Source organism: Macaca fascicularis, chromosome 4, assembly GCF_037993035.2.
Source record: "Macaca fascicularis isolate 582-1 chromosome 4, T2T-MFA8v1.1".
NCBI lineage: Eukaryota > Metazoa > Chordata > Mammalia > Primates > Cercopithecidae > Macaca > Macaca fascicularis.
In genome coordinates, this window is record NC_088378.1 from 48,659,372 (window position 1) to 48,680,210 (window position 20,839).

Here is a 20,839-nt window from a genome sequence, read left to right on the forward strand (position 1 = left end):
AGACCATTGGTTTTGGGGTGCGGACCCTTGACCCAGCTCTGCTATTAACTAGCCAAGTGATCTGGGACATGTAACTTGACTTCTCTTTCCTCCCTCTCTAAAATGAGGGGCTGGGACAAGACAATCTCCCAGCTTTCTTCTGCCTCTAGAAAGTTATAATGTAACTCCTTTGGAGACTTGCATATTTGGATTTTCCCTTTTCCCTCCACTTATCTCCTTGAGAATTAGGTTTAATTCCCTAGGTATGAGGCTAATGTCAGATTGTTCTGTTACAAATCTGAGAAGGATAATATTTTAAAGAAAGGTGTCTTTCTGGGTCATTTGTGCCTCAGACTTAGGTGTTTGAAGGCCTTCTTATCCCCAGGTAAGGGTGAAGCCTCTAATAAAATAAAAGTTAGAAATCTGGATGCATGATTTAATTGAATTATCAAATGATTCTGCAGATAAAGTTCAATTTTTTTTGTTACTTGTAGTGCTTGTTGAAAGCTTGGTTAACCGAAAAGGAAGAGGCTTTAAATAAAGTCCAGACAAGCAACTTCAAAGACCAAAAGGAACTGAGTGTCAGTGTTCGACGTTTGGCTGTAAGTCATGGGGTTGTCAGCATCTGTGTTGTAAGCCTATAATATCTTAATGTTTTCTAGCTAATGGTTAATACAGTTTAGTGAATACAGATTACAGCTCATTACCTAGCATTAGACTGCTGCCCTGTAACAATCTGGAACTACAAGTCTTACCTTTTAGCATAGTGAGCTGCAAAGCATGTACATTTTACTATAAAATATACATGTTTAAAATTTTTGGCTGAGGAAGGGAAGATAAAGTCCTGTTAAAAAGAGTCATCTAATAAACTTTTGAAATACTAGATTTTGAAGGAAGACATGGAAATGAAGCGTCAAACATTGGATCAGCTGAGTGAGATTGGCCAGGATGTGAGACAATTACTTGATAATTCCAAGGCATCTAAGAAGATCAATAGTGACTCAGAGGAACTGACTCAAAGATGGGATTCTTTGGTTCAGAGACTAGAAGATTCCTCCAACCAGGTACTTTTTGATTTAGATGGTATGTTGTACCATGAAGTAAACATTTAAAATTTAAATGTTCAGGTTAGTTTTAATTTGTATGAAATAAAAGAGTAGTAGACAAACTAAAAAGTTGGTTCCTTATACCTGATGAAAAATTGACATGTGAAAATTGCCTTCAGTTTTCTAAAGTAAGTTTTAATAGATTCTCTTAATAACCTGTAATTTAATTCATAGTAACTGATTACACTTAGCCAATAAATAATTTAAACATCTTAAATCTTAAGTAATCTTATTAATCTTAAAAATATTTTAATGAATTAGTCAAACATAAAACATTGGTTTGTAGACAGATGTTCTTAGCAGCATTATTTATAATAGCCAAAAACTGGAACAACTCAAATATCCATACACAGATGAATGGATAAACAAAATGGGGTGTATACATACAATACAATATTTTCTGATAATACAAAATAATGAAGTATTTACACATGCTACAACATAGATGAACCTTGAAAACACTATGCTAAGTAGAAGAAGCCAATCACAAGATTATATGCACTATGATTCCATTCACAGAAAATGTCTACAAGGGGAAAATCCACAGAGACAGAAAGTAGATGTGTGGTTGCCACTGGTGGAAGTGGGGAATGGAGAGTGATGGTTTATGGGTATGGGATTTCTTTTTGGGAGTGACAAAATGTTCTGGAGACAGAGTGTGAGGATGATTATACAACTGTATAAATATACTAATAACCATTACATTATATATTTCAAAGAAAATTTTATAGCATGTGAATTATATCTCAATGAAGTTGCTATAAAAATTGAAATTTTGGATGGCTTTTATTTCAGGTGACTCAGGCTGTAGCAAAGCTGGGGATGTCTCAGATTCCTCAGAAGGACCTTTTGGAGACTGTTCGTGTAAGAGAACAAGCAACTACAAAAAAATCTAAGCAGGAACTGCCTCCTCCTCCTCCCCCAAAGAAGAGACAGATCCATGTGGATATTGAAGCTAAGAAAAAGTGAGAAGAGATAGAGTAATTGTTCAAACTCAATATTGTACATACTGTATTTTCTACTTGGTGCCTATTTCGTACTAATCATTAATCATAGGCAAGTCTAGACATAATAATTATCATTATTATGAAAAGTCAACTACTGAACCACCCACCGCCCCTGTCTTCTGAATATTCTACTTGGCACCAGCTAAGCATCTACTTGGATAATTTTATTTATCCTATGTTCAATTGGGAGAACTCTGTGATCAAACCTTTCTTTCTTCCTTTCCCGTCATTCTCCTTGGAAGGATATGATTGTCCATGACTGTCTTTTTATTCTTTCTTTCACTGTTCACGACTCGACAGTTTTGCTTTAGGTAGACATCTGTATTTTTGGTGAATCTCTTTCCTCCTCTCACCATTAAAAAAATCCTTAATTCAGGGAAATAATTCATTTCTAGTGTCCTTTTTTCTCCCCTTTCTTCCTTATTCTTTTTCATGTTTTGTTGTTTCCTTTATTAATTTGTCAGATTAATTAACATATTCTTTGTATTTGGCTTAAAGATCCATCTTTGGCATAAAATATTTCTTTTAGTCTTATTGATTCAAAAGAAAACTCAGGATCTCTTGAAGAAGAATAATCACAGCTGACATATATCGAGCTTTTACTGATGTCAGCTATTCTATTCAACTCTACTGTGTGCAGGTACTGTGCCTGACATGAACTACAGCAGGTAATCCTCAAAGCAGTCTTTGAGTAGTAGTGTTATTCTCTCCCTCTTACAGTAGAATCCTATGCTTGGGTAAATGGGCAATTATTTTGGGCCTGAATAAAAATTATACGTTTCTCCAACTTAGCTTTTGTTAAGAAAGCAGCATTCCAGTGTTACCAGATGGTTTTTATTTTGATAATAAGGCTATGTTTCTGCCTCCTAATAGCATCTCCTTGTAGGACAAGCGTACCTCTGAGTTGCAAGCAGCAGTTGTGGAACCTTTACTTTTGGAGCCAAGACAGCACAGGAAAAAGATGCTTCTAATGTTAATATTAGCATAGATCTCACATTTCCTCAGTGGATATTATCTGCCAGGTGTATCTGGCAGTGTATCTCTCCAATACTGACTTTGTGCATTTGGAAGCACAGAAGGTTGTCGAAGACTAGAGTACATAACTGTGAAATCTTAAACATGACTGTATTGTATAGGGTACTTTGTGCTGCAAGAAACAGAATACCGTGCCCAAAGTGTCTTAAACAATGAGATCATTGGTAATCCCATATTACAAAAGTTCTGGAGGTAGGGAAGTTCTGTTTTAATGGAAGGGTGTGGTTCAGCAACCCTTCATCTGCAGTCTCTTGTCATTCTTGTCATTCTAAGGCTTTTACCCTTACCCTTGTCTTCTTAGCAGACTTCTGCCCTGCTCTCCCTGATCCCCTGGTGCATGGGAAGTTGAAACTATCTGGCCTTTTGAGTCTCTGTAGTTGTGTTTTGGGGACTCCAACTGCAAGGAAGAATTATGGAGAGAGGGTGTCTGTCGTGTGGGCAACCAGCTGCGAGGATGCCAGTTATCAACTCCACCACTTGACTGATGCAAACATTCCTTCAGTGGATTCTTGGATGAATAGAGGCTTGAATACATCCATTCATTACAGTTAAATCTCATTATTATAGAAAGGTCATTTTCATGCTCAAATTCTGCCACCTCTAAGTCTACCTACATGTGCTAGCTCTTTTGGAATGATAGGGAGAGCCACATAGCCTTTTTCAATATGTGACCTCCTCAGCCTTTTATATCCCAGTTTTTATTGTCATAAAGTGCAGGAGATCCTTAACCATTACTATTAAAATGGTTTCCAGACCCTTTTATATCTTCTGTCTGCTCTGGAAATCACTGTTAGTTTGCCTTAAATTGGACTACCCCAATAATCGAGGGCCTTAAATGACTGCTTAATGCAGTGCCTAGTTTAAAATATATGCTTAAAAAATGGCGGCTCATTTCCACTTCTCTTTGCTTGGTGCTGCTGTGGTGGTGGTTTTTACCAGCTCAGGGTACAGTGGGACAGTCATTTCCTAGAATGTAGATACCTGTTCCTGTGACCTGCGATCACTGCGTCACTCTTGCCTGTATTCAAAGCAGTTGCTGACTGAGTCTCCAAGGTCATTGTAAATGTGTGATTTTTAGATGACCGTCTCTTCTCTGAAAGATTAAATAGAAAGCTGCTGTTAAGATGACAGGAGGAACGTATCCCTGTTTGAGCAGTACCTTGACCCCAGTTATTTATCTAGAGCATCACAAAATCCCTCACATATTACAGGGAAAATCTACCTTGATGAAAAGATAAAATATTCATAATTCACCGGAAACACTTTAAGCAAAGTTTCTCACAAGAATCAGCAGTAACGACTTGTGCTTAACGTACCGAGAAGCTCTGTGGGGAGGGTACTAGTTAAGAAGACAGAGAGTCTCGGTTTGAATCCCAGCCTCACCCTTTGTTAGCTTTGTGACATGGGACAGTTATTGAAAACCTCTGTGAGTACAGTGCCTTCATCTCTAAAGGGGGTAATAATAGTGTATACTTCATAGGGTGCTGGTGAGGATTCCTTGAGTTAATAATAGACATAAAACACTTCGATCACATCAGTGATCGTGGCTCCTCTTGTTCCTCCTTGCTGTGGTTTTGACCAACCTTCTCAACACCAGTCAAACCTGTCCCTTCGTCTTCCTTCCCACTGTTACTATCTTAATTGTGACTCCTGTTGCTTCACAGCCTGTTCTCGGCGCTTGTCTCTCTTTAATGCTTTCTCCTTGGTGAACAGTAAAGGATAAATAGAATCATGTCAGTTCCATGCATAGAACTCTTCCTAAGCTCTCAGCTGCCTTTAGGTTAAGTCCAAACTCCTTAATACATCCTGCAGGGCCTTCCTGTAGCTGGTCCATGTGATTCTTGGCCACATCGTCAATTGTCCCTCCCTTGCGAGTTCAGTACTCATTATTCCAGACACGCCTAAGTAATACTTGCAGTTTGCAAGATGTGATCTTCCCTTTGTTTGCTTTCCCTTGGCAAGGGAAATTCCTCAGTATAATGCTGTCGTTCTCCTCTAGGAAGCCATCTGTGCCCCGATTGGATTAGAAGCCACTCCTGTGAATTCCTGGAATTAGCACCCAGCAAATTCTTTTGTTATTGCCTGTTACTTTCCATTGCTTACTAGACTAGAAGCTCCTTGGGAGCCGAGATTTTTATCTGGTTCACTTTCATATCAAGAGTCCAACCCAATGCCTGACATTTAGTAAGGCTCAATCATTACATATTGAACAAAAGAAGATGTTAACCTTAGGAATGTCTGTACTTGTTCTTTGCTGACGATCTAACCAAATCTGGTTTTTATTATCTACAAGCATTTATAAAAATACAAGTGATTCTTTGTAAAGGTAAACATTGTTTTAATATATAAAGTTTTAAAAACTGTTATTTAAGGCCGGGCATGATGGGTCATGACTGTAATCACAGCACTTTGGGAGACCAAGGCAGGCGGATCATGAGGTCAACCTGGCCAACATGGTGAAACTCTGTCTCTACTAAAAATACAAAAATTAGCTGGGCATGGTGGCGGGCACCTGTTATCCTACCTACTCGGGAGGCTGAGGCAGAAGAATCGTTTGAACCCGGGAGGCGGAGGTTACAGTGAGCCGAGAAGCCATTGTACTCAAGCCTGGGTGAAAGGGCAAGACTCCATCTCGAAAAAACAACAACAGCAGCAGCAACAAATTATTTAATTATTTTCTTCAATTATTTATTAACCCTATAATATTATTACTTTTTCATACTTTTAATTGGAAATATATTATCTTATTTTGCATCATTACCCTATTTATGGGTTGCTGTTTTTGGGGGAGTGATAAAAATTATTCCTGATGATCATTTGGGTTGCTCTTTCTGGAGTCAAGTAAAACAATAGAAGAAAACATGACAAATGGTCACCTCTGAATCTTCAAACAGGTTTGATGCTGTAAGTGCCGAGCTGTTGAACTGGATTTTGAAATCAAAACCTGCCATTCAGACCACGGAGATAAAAGAGTATATGAAGATGCAAGACACTTCTGAAATGAAAAAGAAGTTGAAGGTAAAAAACATAAACCACATATATCCTACTGCAAAAATAGTTCATCATGCTGGATTTTCTGCTGGCATAAAGACATTATGGAATTCAAAAGCCTCCTGTAAAATAAATGTAGGCAGAAGGTAGCTTTTAGTACATTGTAGTGAATTTTGAATCCATTCATGCTAGCTGTCATCAGATCCCTATTTGGAGGAGGGTTTTATTTTCATCTTTATCAATCATGGAGATGTACAGTGAGGAACACTTCTTATGGTGATCCAGTTAGTGGTACTACTTTTTAGTTAGTTTAGATCACTCTTAATTTGGTATCTAATAATTTATGACTTTATATTAACGTTAGGCTGAAGATGTTTTGCTTTCAGAATACAACAGACTATTTTAAATCAAAAAGTGTTATCAATATATTTTCTTTAGAGTTGTAAAAAATAAATACAATTAAAAGCTGTGGGATCTTAGCCCTGCCGCTTTCCATGCTTATGTGTGTTTCTGAAGAGTGTGATGGGAGCTTGTAGAACTTTTTTGTCCTTGGTGCTCATACGTCTCCTACACATTACTGCAGTAACTATTTGGGCACCTGGTGTAAGTCTGCAATGGTTTTTGTATCAACAGTGGAGTTTCATTTTTAAAGAGTTTGGAGGATATTTTAAAAACAAGATGTGCATAAATATCTAAAGTTTAAGTTGGAAAGTGGTGGGTGAAATGGGAATTAAGATGAGGCTGGGATTGCGGGTGTCTCCCTGCAATCACAAAGTCCAGAGGGCGAGGTGGTCTGAGCTCGAACTTGCCAGAAGGCTTAGGGCACACCAAGCACAGGGAGCTGTTTTCTTTGTCCAGAATGACGCACCTTTCTGTGTGGTTGAAATGTCCCCACTGCAGGAGGCTTCCCTTAACCTCACTAGAAAGAGTTCAGTGATTAATCTTTTGACTTCATGTGGCTTTGGCCATGTCTCCATGAAAGCCCTTGCATTTATGCTGTTGTTTGTTTACATGTCTGCCTGTTTATATGTCTGCCTGTTTATATGTCTGCCTGTGAGGGCTTAGAAATTGAAGATAATTTTCCATTGCACCCTTTTTATTCAGCACTTAATAAAGCTCTTGTAGCTCATGGAAGCGGAGTGTGATGATTGTGGGTAGGCAGGGGGAATGGGGATGTTGGTTGTGCAGGGAGCAACTTTATCAGAGCCCTCTCTGAACAGAGAGTTGGGAAAGCCAGAAGTGGGGCCTGTGTTACATCATTTCATATGCTTCTCACAGTTCTGAAAGATGGATAGATGATTTTAATGATCACTGACCACCCAATTCTAAAAGATATTCAGGTGGCAGAAAATTTAGTAGTAACGGATCTTCATGGAACAAGTTCCACAAAATATTGATAAATTAAAGTCTATCCTGTGACCCAGGAAAATTTTACTGGCAGAAGTTGTTACTATATTTGGGGGGATAAAGTATGTAAGGCGTGATTGGCGTTCCTTTGTGTTTCATTTAATATTTATCTAGAAGTTCATTTATTTTGTTTCAGACGAGTAGTAACAGATGCCAAAGATTTGGAAAAAAATATATAAAACAAAGAAAATTTCAGCATTATTCTAATCCCCTATTTTTCTTGCAAACTAAGGAAAGATCAACTTATTTTTCTTCTTATTTTTATTATTTAGTGAAGGAGTATCTTGTTCCAACAGATGAATTACCTGGGTGGAGAGTCTGTAGTCTAGTCTCCTGCCATCTTAAGAGGAAGCAAAATATCTACTTGTAAAAAGGAGACAATTGCCTTTTTCTCGAGTTTGATTGTGACTTTTACATTGATCCTTAGTTAGACAAAAGTAAATGGTGTTTCTTAGAATCTCTTGCTAATATTCCTTGATCTTTGACTATAAGAAGGTTGTTCTACCAAGTCACAATAAACTTTGTGAAAATCAAAGTAGGATAGCTGAATTTATTTGATAGCACTTACATGTAAAGAATTTAGAATTGGGATTCTTCTCTGGATTGTCTGGTTGAAGTAATATGGGTTGCTCAGAAATTTTGATTTTGTTATGATGGATACTATTTGAATAGTTAATATATAAATATCAGTTGAGGATGGAGGAACAGGAGAAAATTCAAATACTGAGTTGTGTGCACATATACTTGTGTTTGTGCATGTATACCTGATTTTACTTGCTTCATTCTTACTAGTTCTGGAAAGAATTTTGTCTTGGGAATATCAAACTATAGAGATAAAAAAATGAAATTAAGAAGCATTTCTCAAATATAAAGAACAGAATGTGGGCTGGGCTTGCCATGGCTCACGCTTGTAATTCCAGCACAAGGAGGGAGGATTACTTGAGCCCAGGAGTTTGAGACCAGCCTGGGCAACATAGGGAGACCACCGTCTCTACAAAAAGTAAAAAAAAAAAAAAAAAAAAAAATTAGCGGGGCATGAGCTTGCACTTATAACTCCAACTACTCCGGAGGCTGAGGTGGGAGGATCCCTTGAGTCCAGGAGGTTGAGGCTGCAGTGATCCACGATTGTGCCACTGCACTCCAGCCTGGGTGACAGAGTGAGAAACTGCCTCAAAAGAAAAAAAAATGCTTTGGTTTGGGTTCTAAAGCATATTTTCTATTTTCATTATTTAAAAATTATGTATGAAATATGATTGTGTTTGAAGTTTACATTAAACCCTAGACTTAATATAATGCAAACAAATAATGCTGAGCCTCAAAATATTTCTATCCATTTTTCCTGTTTTCTTTCTTTTGAGATGGGAGTTTTTCTCTGTTGCCCAGGCTGGAGTGCAGTGGTGCGATCTTGGCTCACTGCAACCTCTGCCTCCTGGGTTCAAGCAATTCTCATGCCTAAGCCTCCCAAGCAGCTGGGATTATAGGCAAGCACCACCATGCTTTGCTAACTTTTGTATTTTTAGTAGAGATGGGGTTTCACCATGTTGGCCAGGCTGGTCTCAAACTCCTGACCTCCAGTGATCCACCCCGCTGAGCCTTCCAAAGTGTGGAATTACAAGTGTGAGCCACCATGCCCGCCTATTCTTTTGCTTGTTAGTTAATTTTTGTTCAGCAACCTCTGTCATAACACATTCAATTCTTTTGACTCAAATCATTATTTTTATGGCATGGCGAACTCAATGTATGTATGTAAATAGATATACTGGATCTAAAACATAATTTTAATTATTTCCTTCTGATAGGAGCTTATAATTATCATGTACATTTTTTTCTCATAAAAGAAACCAATGTCTTTTAGTTGCTATGATTACTGTTTGAATTTACCTTTTCAGATTTAAAAAGAATGTAGGAGGGACATTAAACCTAAACATTTAAAACAGCAATATTATATTGAGAAGAAAGTTTTCAATATTCTTATGTTGGGACTTCATTTGCAGGCATTAGAAAAAGAACAGAGAGAAAGAATCCCCAGAGCAGATGAATTAAATCAAACGGGACAAATCCTTGTGGAGCAAATGGGAAAAGGTAAAATCCTTGATTTTTTTTTCCCCATATTTTTCAGATGGTGGCATCGAATAATATTACAGTTTGCCCTATTAAATATTTTGCTTTAACATTCTAATCCCCTTTTGGCTAGATAAATGTTTTCAAAAATGTTTTTAGGCAGCAGAATCTTTTAAAAAATGAAATTTTATTCTGAAGCTGATTGTAAAAAAACAGATAAAAGCAAAGATTTTCTGATTTTATATGGGGTCGGGGCTGGACACCCTGATACCTTAGCAGAACAGTTAAAACCCACTAGCATAGTAGATTTTAAAACTGTATCCTTTGGGATGATATATTGGGAATTTGTTTTGCAGGGGGGTAGCAAAAGAAAACTTTATTTGGCAACATTTGGGAAATGAAGTTATATTAAATTCATCAAGAGTTTTTGATTTTTGGTAATGTTTAATGCATTATATTTACTATATTTATTTACTACAGTATTTTTATAGTTAAGTTTGATAAAGTGTTACTTGTATATGAAATTTTTAACTGTGTCCAAGACTTTGTTTTTTTTTTTTTTTTTTTTTGGCTGTAGCTCCCAGTGGCTTAGAATAAGCTAAAAATTAATATTCTTGCTGTGCAGTTTTGCATGTGAATCTCTCTTTGTTCTAGAGTAATGTTGAAAGACATTTCTTGCATTCCATGTACCTTGGTCTAATAATAGTTAGCACTTTGGAAGGCTGCTGCAGCTCTCCTTGACACTCGTACAGATATCTGTATAGAATTAGGAATATTAGTTTGACGAGAGTCTTCAAAGCAGTAGCATTTAATTTTTTATTGTTTGACTTTTTGTTATGGAAAATATAACTACATAAAAGCAAATAGAATACTATAATGAACTTCCTTGTATCAGTTACCTAGTTCAATAATTGACAATTCTGCCGTTCTTGAATTATCTATACCTTTACTCGTTCCTCAGCCTCTCAAGTATTACTGTTTTTACAGTTTTCTTGGAAATAAATTTACTTACATTGAAATACATGACTTAGCTGTGCTGTTTTGATAAATAGATATGCCTGTGTAACCTACACACACACATCACTATGTAGAAAATGTCCACCTTTCCAGAAAGTTCTCTTTCGGGTTAGTCACCTTCCTCCCTCCAGAAAACAACTGTTGATGTTGTTTTGACCTTAGATTATTTTGCTTCCAGCCTTTAACAAATATGTTTATTTATTTAGTAGGTATACTGGATGTATATATATACACACACACACAAACATATATACAAACACAAACATATATAGATACATACACATACACATAAAATATGGAATGTAAACCATGTGGACAGTGTATGTCCATTTATTTTGAAATTATGCAAATGTATTGTCAATCCATATATTATTAATAAAGGTTAATTTCTTCCTTAAATAAATTAAATAGAATAGTATTTAATACTTTCTTTCAAAATCCATTCTAGCAAACTGTCTTAGTTGTCCTGCCTGTGGGCATCCCACTTGGAGGTTTCTCTTTCCAGTATTTACTTAAAGAGATCCAGAGACACAAACAGATGATAACTTCCCTTGAGATGCTGGTTCATTCAATAATTTTAATGCATTGGATGTTGAATTTATTTCCTTTACAAGCATAAATTTTTTTTACTTCTACCTCAGCAAGTGACTCTGACTTTATCTGATGTGAATATGGGATAACTTCTTGAATCTGTGCACTGAATTTACTCCCATTTCTGTCAGGTTTTCAGCAGTGTGGCAGAATTATGAAGATGGGGGAGACTTGATGTAGATGAGAGGTTGGTGCAAGGTGATGTTACAGTGAGAATAACAGTGATTGGGGGAACGGACGAACTTGGATTGTCCTGTCCTTTTCTAGTTTCTTATCCTTGGGAAAGTCTTGGAACCCTTGCGTTTCTTTGCCTTGGTGTCTGGAAAGTGAGGGAGTTTATTAGCTGACTCTTAGCTATTAGTTTTTCCGCTGACTATTAGTTTATTAGCTGACTATAGGCTTTGGTCCATAAAATTTTACCATAAACGGGTCCTAAACAGACACATTCTGGACATTGAATTCACATGAAAGTGCTACTTGCAAAAGGCCAAAGGCAACACTGGAGAATAGATGACATGGGGCTTTTGTCACCTAATATATACTTGTACAATTTCACAGGAAACATTTTATATTTTGTATTATCAATTGTTTTTCAAGCATTGGTGGAATTAGAAATACATTCCTTAGAGGACCCTAATTCTTTTTTGTTTTAAAGATGCGTCTGTTTAAAAAAATTTTTTTAGGACAACAGTAGGAAGCTGAGAAATGGGGGAGCTGAACTGAATAAACTCTGTATGTTCCAGTTCAGTTAGGGAGGCATGTCAAATTCTTCAGTAGAACCCATGTTTGAATAATCATGTCACTGTTTTTCTGAAACCAGTTCCATCAAACAGCCCACCATAGCCAATTCTGATAGGTCTTTCCTGCCTAATGCATTTTAGGTAAGTTTTGAGATATGTCATCGAGCATAAAAATGTTTTTAGAAAATAAAATAGCATGAGGCTGGGCGCAGTGGCTCATGCCTGTAATCCCAGCACTTTGGGAGGCTGAGGTGGGTGGATCATGTGGTCAGGAGATCAACACCATCCTGGCCAACATGGTGAAACCCCATCTCTACTAAAAATACAAAAATTAGCTGGGCATGGTGGTGCGTGCCTGTGATCTCAGCTACTCAGGAGGCTGAGGCAGGAGAATCGCTTGAACCAGGGAGTTGGAGGTTGCAGTGAGCTGAGATCGCACCACTACACTCCATTCCGGTGACAGAGCAAGACTCTGTCTCAAAAATAAATAAATCAATCAATAAATAACAATAAATAAATAAATAAAAATAATTAAAATAAAATAATGTGTTTCATTTGACTTTCACAGCTGATATACTTGGTTTTCTTTGTTTAGCTTACCTTGTTCCTAGAGATCCTCATCTAATAAAATACAGTAGTTGGACATCTGGATAACATGGCTTTATAAGTTGATACCCATTGTGGTTGCCTAAGCATATAAGCCCATGAAGTTTGGTGAAGGTTCTATGTTTTGTAAACATTTCCCTTGATTCCAATAGTGATAGACTGAGAAGTGTAAAGTCAAGTGAGACTAAGTGGCAGGAATGTGTTCTATTTTCTCTCTTTTAGATAATTAATAAAGTGATATGCTGTTGATTTTGCCTTTTGACTAGTCATTGTCTAAGAACTCTGTGTTTTATAGAAAGAGAAAATTTTAAACTCTGGATCTCTGGGAGTAAAACAACTATTTTTAAAGACAATGGCAGTTTTCCTTTTATAAGATGTAAATTGTGTTTGAATCATTACTGGACATCACTGTAACCAGCAATATCTCAGGATTAGAGAAGGGGAGATTCAGATGTTTAAAATCAGTTTAAAGAGGCAAAATGAATGGCTTATAAGACATTGTCAGTGAAAAAATACCTGAAGTTGTTTTAACTGCCCTTGTTCTTGAAGTGAGCACCTCTTTCCAGTTTTCTAGATGAGTAGTGATAATTTTCCATCTCAGAAATTTTATTTACCTACTGAATTTTCTTCCTGAATTAGTATAAATTGTCCAACCTAAAGATGATGTGGCTGGTGTTACTATTCCTTTGCCTAACTAGGATAGAAATGACAGGGTAAAGGCACAGCCCATATCTCCATTGTTCAGATTGTTAGGAAAATGGTGATTTATTTTGTATACTGTCCCCATTAACAGGGATAATGCAGCATGGCTTGTGGTGTGAATGCTTTGTTTATGTCTCATATTCTCTTACCTGAGAGATGGTGGTAAACAGTGAGCTTCTGCAATTGACATTGGTGACACATTCAAATTACAGCATGATATGCCCTCATTTATAATTTTTAGTGGACACAGTGTATTATAAAATTTTCAAAGTTTCGTTGTCTGTGGATCATACATGACTTTTTGTTTTTATGCCTTTTTTTTTTTTTAGTTCAAGCTCTCATTATCCTGGGTTTTGATTATATATGTTTATAAAGCAGGATTGTTTATTGCCTTCCTACTCAGTAAAAATGTGAAGCCATCCTTTCAGTACGCATGTTCTCCTCTTAATAGAAAGATTCCTGTGAAGATTTCCCAGACTTTTTCATAGTCATTTTAGAGGATTTGAAGGTATTTTAGATTAAGGGAAGGACTATGATAAAGTCTATTATAATATATAACTTTATTATTTTTAGGAACATTCTCTAATTTTCAAAAATATCTGACAAATAAAATGATAAGATTTCAGTAATAAAAATGGTGGCATTGTTTTCCCTGATGTGTTTCTAAAGTAGATCATCTTATTGCTGCCTCAGTCTTTTGGTATTTGCTTATTTATGTGCAAGGTTTCCAATGGGCTTGTGATGCTTCTAGAGCCTGGCTGCTGGCTTAATATTCCTGCACTCACCAGGTTGCTTCCCAGCATAAGGCATTCTCGCCATTCATTTCTTAATTTATACGACACTATGCTTTGGTCACCAAGACTTGAACTGCCTCCTAGTTTTTCTAGCCAGCTGTTTTTTTTTTCTTAGGACAAAGGGTCTTCTTTCTGAAGTCAGGGGCCTAGACAGATCAAGGTAGTTGATCTTATTTCAGTGGCTCAGGTGATAAACTAGCAGAGTGGAAGCCTGGTATGGATGGAAACATATATTACCTAGAAAGGGCAGTGGCTGAAGTTCTACTGATGTGCCCTTTGCAATAGCCGCACTGCTCCTGAATCGTTATTTTAAAATGTCTTCCTTCTTTGGTCAAGGAATTGAAATAAGCGTAATTATTTTTAAGTGCATCATTATACATTTTTGTTGTTGTATTAAAAGGGACTTAAGAAAGTGATCATTATGTGTGACATTGCCTAACTATTCTGAATGTTAGAATGTTTAGAATAAATTCAAGACGCATTTTGTAATATATAGACTGTTTGCTTGTTTTTCATGACTGCATAGAAGGCCTTCCTACTGAAGAGATAAAAAATGTTCTGGAGAAGGTTTTATCAGAATGGAAGAATGTATCTCAACATTTGAAAGATCTGGAAAGAAAAATTCAGCTACAGGAAGATATAAATGCTTATTTCAAGCAGCTCGATGAGCTTGAAAAGGTCATCAAGACAAAGGAGGAGTGGGTAAAACACACTTCCGTTTCTGAATCTTCCTGGCAGTCCTTGCCAAGCTTGAAGGATTCCTGTCAGGTAAGGAGCCAACTGTCTGGAACATGGAGGAATTCTGTGTGCAGTCCCAGAGTTAAGGAGGGCTTCTTGTATCATGAACTTCAAGTTAATGCTGCCCTGATTAACTCCCTGTGAGGATGTTCATCTTCAGTGAGTTATGTGACCATATTTTCTCTTCCTTAGCGGGAATTGACAAATCTTCTTGGCCTCCACCCCAAAATTGAAATGGCGCGTGCAAGCTGCTCGGCCCTGAAGTCTCAGCCTTCTGCCCCAGATTTTGTCCAGCGGGGCTTCGATAGCTTTCTGGGCCGCTACCAAGCTGTACAACAGGCTTTAAAGGATCGTCAACAACAGCTAGAGAATGGTAAACCCAACAATTTTAATATCTCCTCTCTCAGTTTGCCTTAATTTAAACATGACTCCCGACATTTAGAACTTGAGTACACTTGCTTGCTTTGCACCAACCTTCTCCATTTTCCGTTGTGCCTGTATTGTTCAAAGTCTTAAAGTCTCCTGTATTCAGATTCTTTTCCAGATTCACACCTTTTTGTAAATATATAGATAAGTTTCATGTGCTCTAAAATTGTGTCAGTAGGATACACTCCGTCATCCAGGCTGGAGTACAGTGGTGCAATCATAGCTGCAGTCTTGACCTCCTGGGCTTCAGTGGTCCTTCCGCCTCAGCCTACTGAGTAGCTGGGACTACAGGCATGCACCACCATGCCTGGCTGGTTTTTTATTTTTAGTAGAGCCAGGGTCTAGCCATGTTGCTCATGCTAGTCTAGAACTCCTGGGCTCAAGTGATCTTCCCACCTCAGCCTCCCAAAATAACAGGTGTTAGCCATTATAACAGGTGTTATAACAGCCTCCCAAAATAACAGGTATTAGCCAAATTAACAGGTGTTAGTCTCCCAAAATAACAGGGATAACAGGTGTCAGTCAGCCATTGTACCTGACCTGGATGTAATGATTTGTAAATAGTTTTTTTTTTTTTTTTTTTTAAAGAAACAGGTGCAATTTCTTCCTTTGGCTGAGGAGGCCACTTAATATCATTGCTAGCAGGATTAAAATGAATGATCCCTTACTTCTGTTTCCTCAAAATAGTTAAAGTTTTAGCAGTCCCGTAGTCTCTTTTAAAAGAAATCGTATTCCACTATCAAATTCAGACAAATTTTAGAGTTCTTACTTTTGGAATACACTTGGTTTTGGAAGGTTCACTGTTAAAGGTTTTGAAAGCTCTTTCCTCTTACGTTACACTGTTTACTTCCTAGCTGCCATTTGAGTTAGGAACTGTGTTGCATTGTGCATTATTATTTTGGGTAGTGCACACTGAAAAGCTCCACATGTAACCCAGCCTAACTTCAGCAATTGTAGATTGTGTGATGACTGGAAGTACCTGTATGTGTACATGCTAGGCAAATGTGTTGTGCTGCCTTTCTTCCGAAAGTGCATCAGGACAGTGTGTCTTTGTTCCTTGAATTCAGTTATGTGAAGTAAATCTTTTGAGGGTACCTCTTTCTCCACTTATTGGTACAAACTATGCTTTCACTTTTGACAAGGATCAGTAGGCAGTTTAACTTTTGCTGCTAGTTGATTTCACCTCTTTGTGCTTCAAGAGAACTCACTTTCTTTCCACATAAGTGTTACTTCTACGAGATTTTTACGTTACTGACTCAGGTAGGCACTGTTCCAGCTGGCTGTTCAGTCATTATTTCTCAGGGTACCTGGGCAGCATGGTGGCAGTATTTCCATATAATCTCCTCCACTCCATAGATGGGTTTGTCTATATGGCGGAGCTTAACAGCAAGACTGGTTGACGGGATCTTTGCTTTCTTTTATTCTTTGTGTAGCTGCTAAGGAAGAGGAGATTATATGGGACAAAAGGGGCATTGTTGTTCCATCTTCAGAGAGACATTTCATCATAAAGAAATGAAGAAAAATTATAGTGGGTTAGTTAATATTTCAAATGTCAACATCCGCAGGAATGAAGTCACTGTCTGACTCTCAGAAATGCCAATGGAATGATCTATGTTATTAACAGAGGTCCTTTTACATTTTAATCATGGGGTCTCCTTTGCCATGTATTGGAATTCATTTAGGATAATGGTCTGTGTAATCATATTGGGTTCCTAACATGATTTTCTCAAATTAAATATTTTTAAATCAACAGAACTGAAGGGCCAACCTGGACATGCATATCTGGAAACATTGAAAACACTGAAATTTGTGCTAAATGATTCAGAAAATAAGGCCCAGGCATCTCTGAGTGTCCTTAATGATCCTGCCAAGGTGGAGAAGGCCCTGCAAGAAAAAAAGGTAACATATATTTTCCGTGTTAGAACTCTAGTGCTTCTTCTAATATCTCCTCTTACATATTTTGAAAAGTTTTATCAGAGATTAAAAACAATTGGTCAGTTTTGTTCATCACTGGTCCAAAAATTTATGTATGATTTGAGGGTTAGTTTGACCTCACATAAAAGAAAATACAGTTGTTAAATATTTTTTCATAGAAGAAAAGCATATTTTCTCCTTCTGCTGTGATTAGCTTAAAGTTCTCAACCTGTTCATAATCTGCTAAACTATCTTTAATGAAATGAGGACTATCAGTCAATGTGTTGATGTATACTTTTTTCTGCATCGAATAGGAGTATTGCCCTGGTCATTTAGTTGAGCAGCTTTATGGCTCTGCACTATTTTATCAGATGAAAAGGAGAGCAGCCACTGAGCACTGCACACTTGGCCCACACTTGCTGTGCCATTCCCTCGGTGTTTAGTGTTGAGAATACATTGTATTGCTCACACACAACTCATGAAGAAAAAGCTTTAATTTTTATGATTATGCCTATTTTTTTGTGAGTCGTTCATGTTTTGTTTTGTTTTTTGATTTCCAACTTTTATTTTAAGTTCAGGGGTACTCATGCAGGATGTGCAGGTTTGTTACATGGGTAAACGTGTTGTCACGGTAGTTTGCTGCACTCCGTATCAAGCCCAGGATCTATTAGCTCTTCTTCCTGATGCTCTCCCTCCTACCATACCCCACCCTCCAACAGACCCCAGTGTGTATTGTTCCCCACCATGTGTCCATGTGCACTCATCATTCAGCTCCCACTTATAAGTGAGAATATGCAGTATTTGTTTTTTTTGTTTGCTTGTTTCTGCATTAGTTTGCTGAGGATAATGGCTTCCAGCTCTTCCATATCCCTGCAAAAGACACGATCTTGTTCCTTTTTATGGCTACATAGTGTTCCATGGTGTATATGTACCATATTTTCTTTAACTAGTCTATCATTGATGGGCATTTGGGTTGATTCCTTGTCTTTGCTATTGTGAATTGTGCTGCAATGAACATAGTGTGCATGTATCTTTATAAGAGAATGATTTGTATTCCTTTGGATATATACCCAGTAAGATTGCTGGGTCATATGGTATTTCTGGTTTGGGTTCTAGGTCTTTGAGGAACCACCACACTGTCTTCCACAATGGTTGAACTAATTTACACTCCCACCCACTGTTCTTTTTAGATAAAAATTCTTTCTAATGCATTTTAAAGTGACTTTTGACTTTATATAGCCCATTTTACTATTATCTGTGCAGACACATTGTTGTGCATGTTTTTAATATTTTAAAACATTTTCTAGGCCCTTGATGAAATCCTTGAGAATCAGAAACCTACATTACATAAACTTGCAGAAGAAACAAAGGCTCTGGAGAAAAATGTTCATCCTGATGTAGAAAAATTATATAAACAAGAATTTGATGATGTGCAAGGAAAGTGGAACAAGCTAAAGGTCTTGGTTTCCAAAGATCTGCATTTGCTTGAAGAAATTACTCTCAAACTCAGAGCTTTTGAGGTAAATCCAGAGGCCACTGGGAGTTTAAGTTTATTACAGAGTAAATAGTAATTGTCTTGTAAGATTCACATATTTATTATTTGAATATTTTACATTCTTTCTAGACCCACATTTATTATGTATTTAAGTTGGGACTTATCAAAGATGTACTTTTAATGTGCTGGAGAGCACATTTATTTCCTTTTGCCTGGAAGCAAAGTCAAAAGTAGAGTAAACTGGACCTTGAAGATAAGAGAAAATAGCTTAAAAATGGTCAGAATAATGTTTCAGGCATGGAGGGTCTGTGTGAAATACAGACTGTTGATTAGATTATAGTGGTAACTTGGTTGGGGTGGTAGTAATAGCCCAAGTAGTAGTAAATTGCTGAGGACTTGAAACTACTTTTTGCAGGTTTTTGACATTTGAAGTCAAAAGTCAGAGAGAGTGGGAAGGCAAATAGTTCCAGGGACATGAAAATGCAGAAGCAGGATCCTTCACTACAACTGAAAATGTCGACAGATGCAGCAGTGATAAAGTTTAAGAGGAAGGGATAAATGTGAGGACATATAAGGAGAGAGTCAATGTCAATAGAAGTCAGTGTCAGATAGGACAGGTTGGATTTTAACATTCTGCCCATAAGAAAAATGGAGAAGCAGAGGTTCCAGGTCACCTGGTATTTTAATAGGAAAGTTCTGGGTGGAGAATGAACCAATCACACTCTCTCCCTGCAAGGCTTCCTATCCTCCCAGTGACTCCTTACCTTGGTCTTTTTTTCTTTTTTTTCCCCATCAGTCAGGGATCTTTGTCTTTTTGAAATTTCTTATTCACTGATGTATACCAAGATGTACTCTTAATGAGAGCAATGCCTGGCACAGAGAAGGCATCCAATCAATATTTTTCAATGAATGAAATGAAATTAGCAATAGGAGATTTAGATTTAGTTATATCTCTATATATCTATATACTGAGAGAGAGAGATTCCCTTGGAAGCTAAATCCAAATATGTGTAGCTATATCTCTCTATATATAGATCCAAATATAGAGCTATATCTCTCTCTCTGTATATAGATGTATATGTATGTATGTATATGTATATGTATGTATGTATATGTCTATATATAGACGTATATGTATGTGTGTATATATGTATATACGTCTATATATAGAATCTAAATCCAAATCTATATATATTTGGATCTACATGTAAATATATATAGATTTGGATTTAGATGCTAAGCAAATTTGCAGAAGGAATGTTGCCCCCAAAAAAGTGCAAAGATTGAAAGTGAAGACAAAATTAATGAAAATGTATGTTTTGAAAATCAAAGTCAGAGAACACGTGGTAGAAGAGGAGCTGGAAGACCTCACAGATTAGTGTGGAAGGGATCCAGCCAGATTCCCTGAGTGGTCACCACTGAATTTGGAGGAGCGTTCTTTGACTTAGGAACTAATGGGTAGTTCCAATGAATGATCAGCAGAAGACACAGATGGAGGGGTTGTGTGTATGTGTGGGTAGCTGTGTGTGATTGTAGTGACAGGAGGTAGTTTTTCTCTAGGTGTAACCTGCAGTTCTTGATGGAGATCTCATTCAAATAAACCAGTAATTAGGGAGAGAAATGTGTTTTGTGTGGCTTAGTATTTTTGACTCATTTACTTATTTATTTTTTTAAGATGGAATTTTACTCTGTTGCCCTACGTTTGAGTGCCATGGTGCGATCTTGGCTCACTACAACCTCAGCCTCCCGGGTTCAAGCAATTCTCCTGCCTCAGCCTCCCGAGTAACTGGGACTACAGGCACATGCCACTACACCTGGCTAAAGTTTTATTTTTAGTAGAGACGGGGTTTCACCATGTTGGCCAGGCTGGTCTCAAACTCCTGACCTCAGGTGATCTGCCCTCCTCAGCCTCTCAAAATGCTGGGATTACAGACATGAGCCACCGCGCCTGGCCTATTATGCTTTGTGATGGTCTCACTTCTCATCGTGTATTATCAGTTGTAATTGTTTCCAGCTTTCAAAATGAGCATTGACCTTTTCTATAATTCTAAAATTTTTGGTTATGGTCCCAGCATTGGATTATCAGTGATTCTCAGCTGGGGTGATTTTACCCTCCAGAGGATACTTGTAAATTTCTGGAGACATTTCTGCTGTCGGAACTCTGGGAAAAGGCTTCCAGTGGGTAGAGGCCAGGGATGCAGCTAAACATCCCACCATGCACAGGACAGCC

The 20,839-nt window shown here is 37.4% G+C and overlaps 1 protein-coding gene across 9 annotated transcripts in view; it reads left to right on the forward strand.

Annotated features, from left to right (window-relative positions):
• The window catches only part of UTRN (utrophin), a 581,880-nt gene that overhangs the window by 157,700 nt on the left and 403,341 nt on the right, over positions 1 to 20,839 (forward strand). For 7 of the 9 annotated variants that reach the window (XR_012433510.1, XR_012433511.1, XM_005552038.5 and 4 more), the window contains exons 14-22: positions 474 to 581; positions 864 to 1,043; positions 1,881 to 2,050; positions 6,022 to 6,145; positions 9,520 to 9,607; positions 14,563 to 14,804; positions 14,967 to 15,147; positions 16,954 to 17,099; positions 18,422 to 18,634. Coding sequence is in view for 7 of the 9 variants with exons in the window: in XM_005552038.5 (XP_005552095.3) it covers positions 474 to 581; positions 864 to 1,043; positions 1,881 to 2,050; positions 6,022 to 6,145; positions 9,520 to 9,607; positions 14,563 to 14,804; positions 14,967 to 15,147; positions 16,954 to 17,099; positions 18,422 to 18,634 (1,452 nt within the window). In the remaining 2 variants the exon portion in view is untranslated. The remainder of the gene's footprint in view (positions 1 to 473; positions 582 to 863; positions 1,044 to 1,880; positions 2,051 to 6,021; positions 6,146 to 9,519; positions 9,608 to 14,562; positions 14,805 to 14,966; positions 15,148 to 16,953; positions 17,100 to 18,421; positions 18,635 to 20,839) is intronic. The other 2 variants (XM_074037195.1, XM_005552037.4) reach the window with 1 other exon arrangement.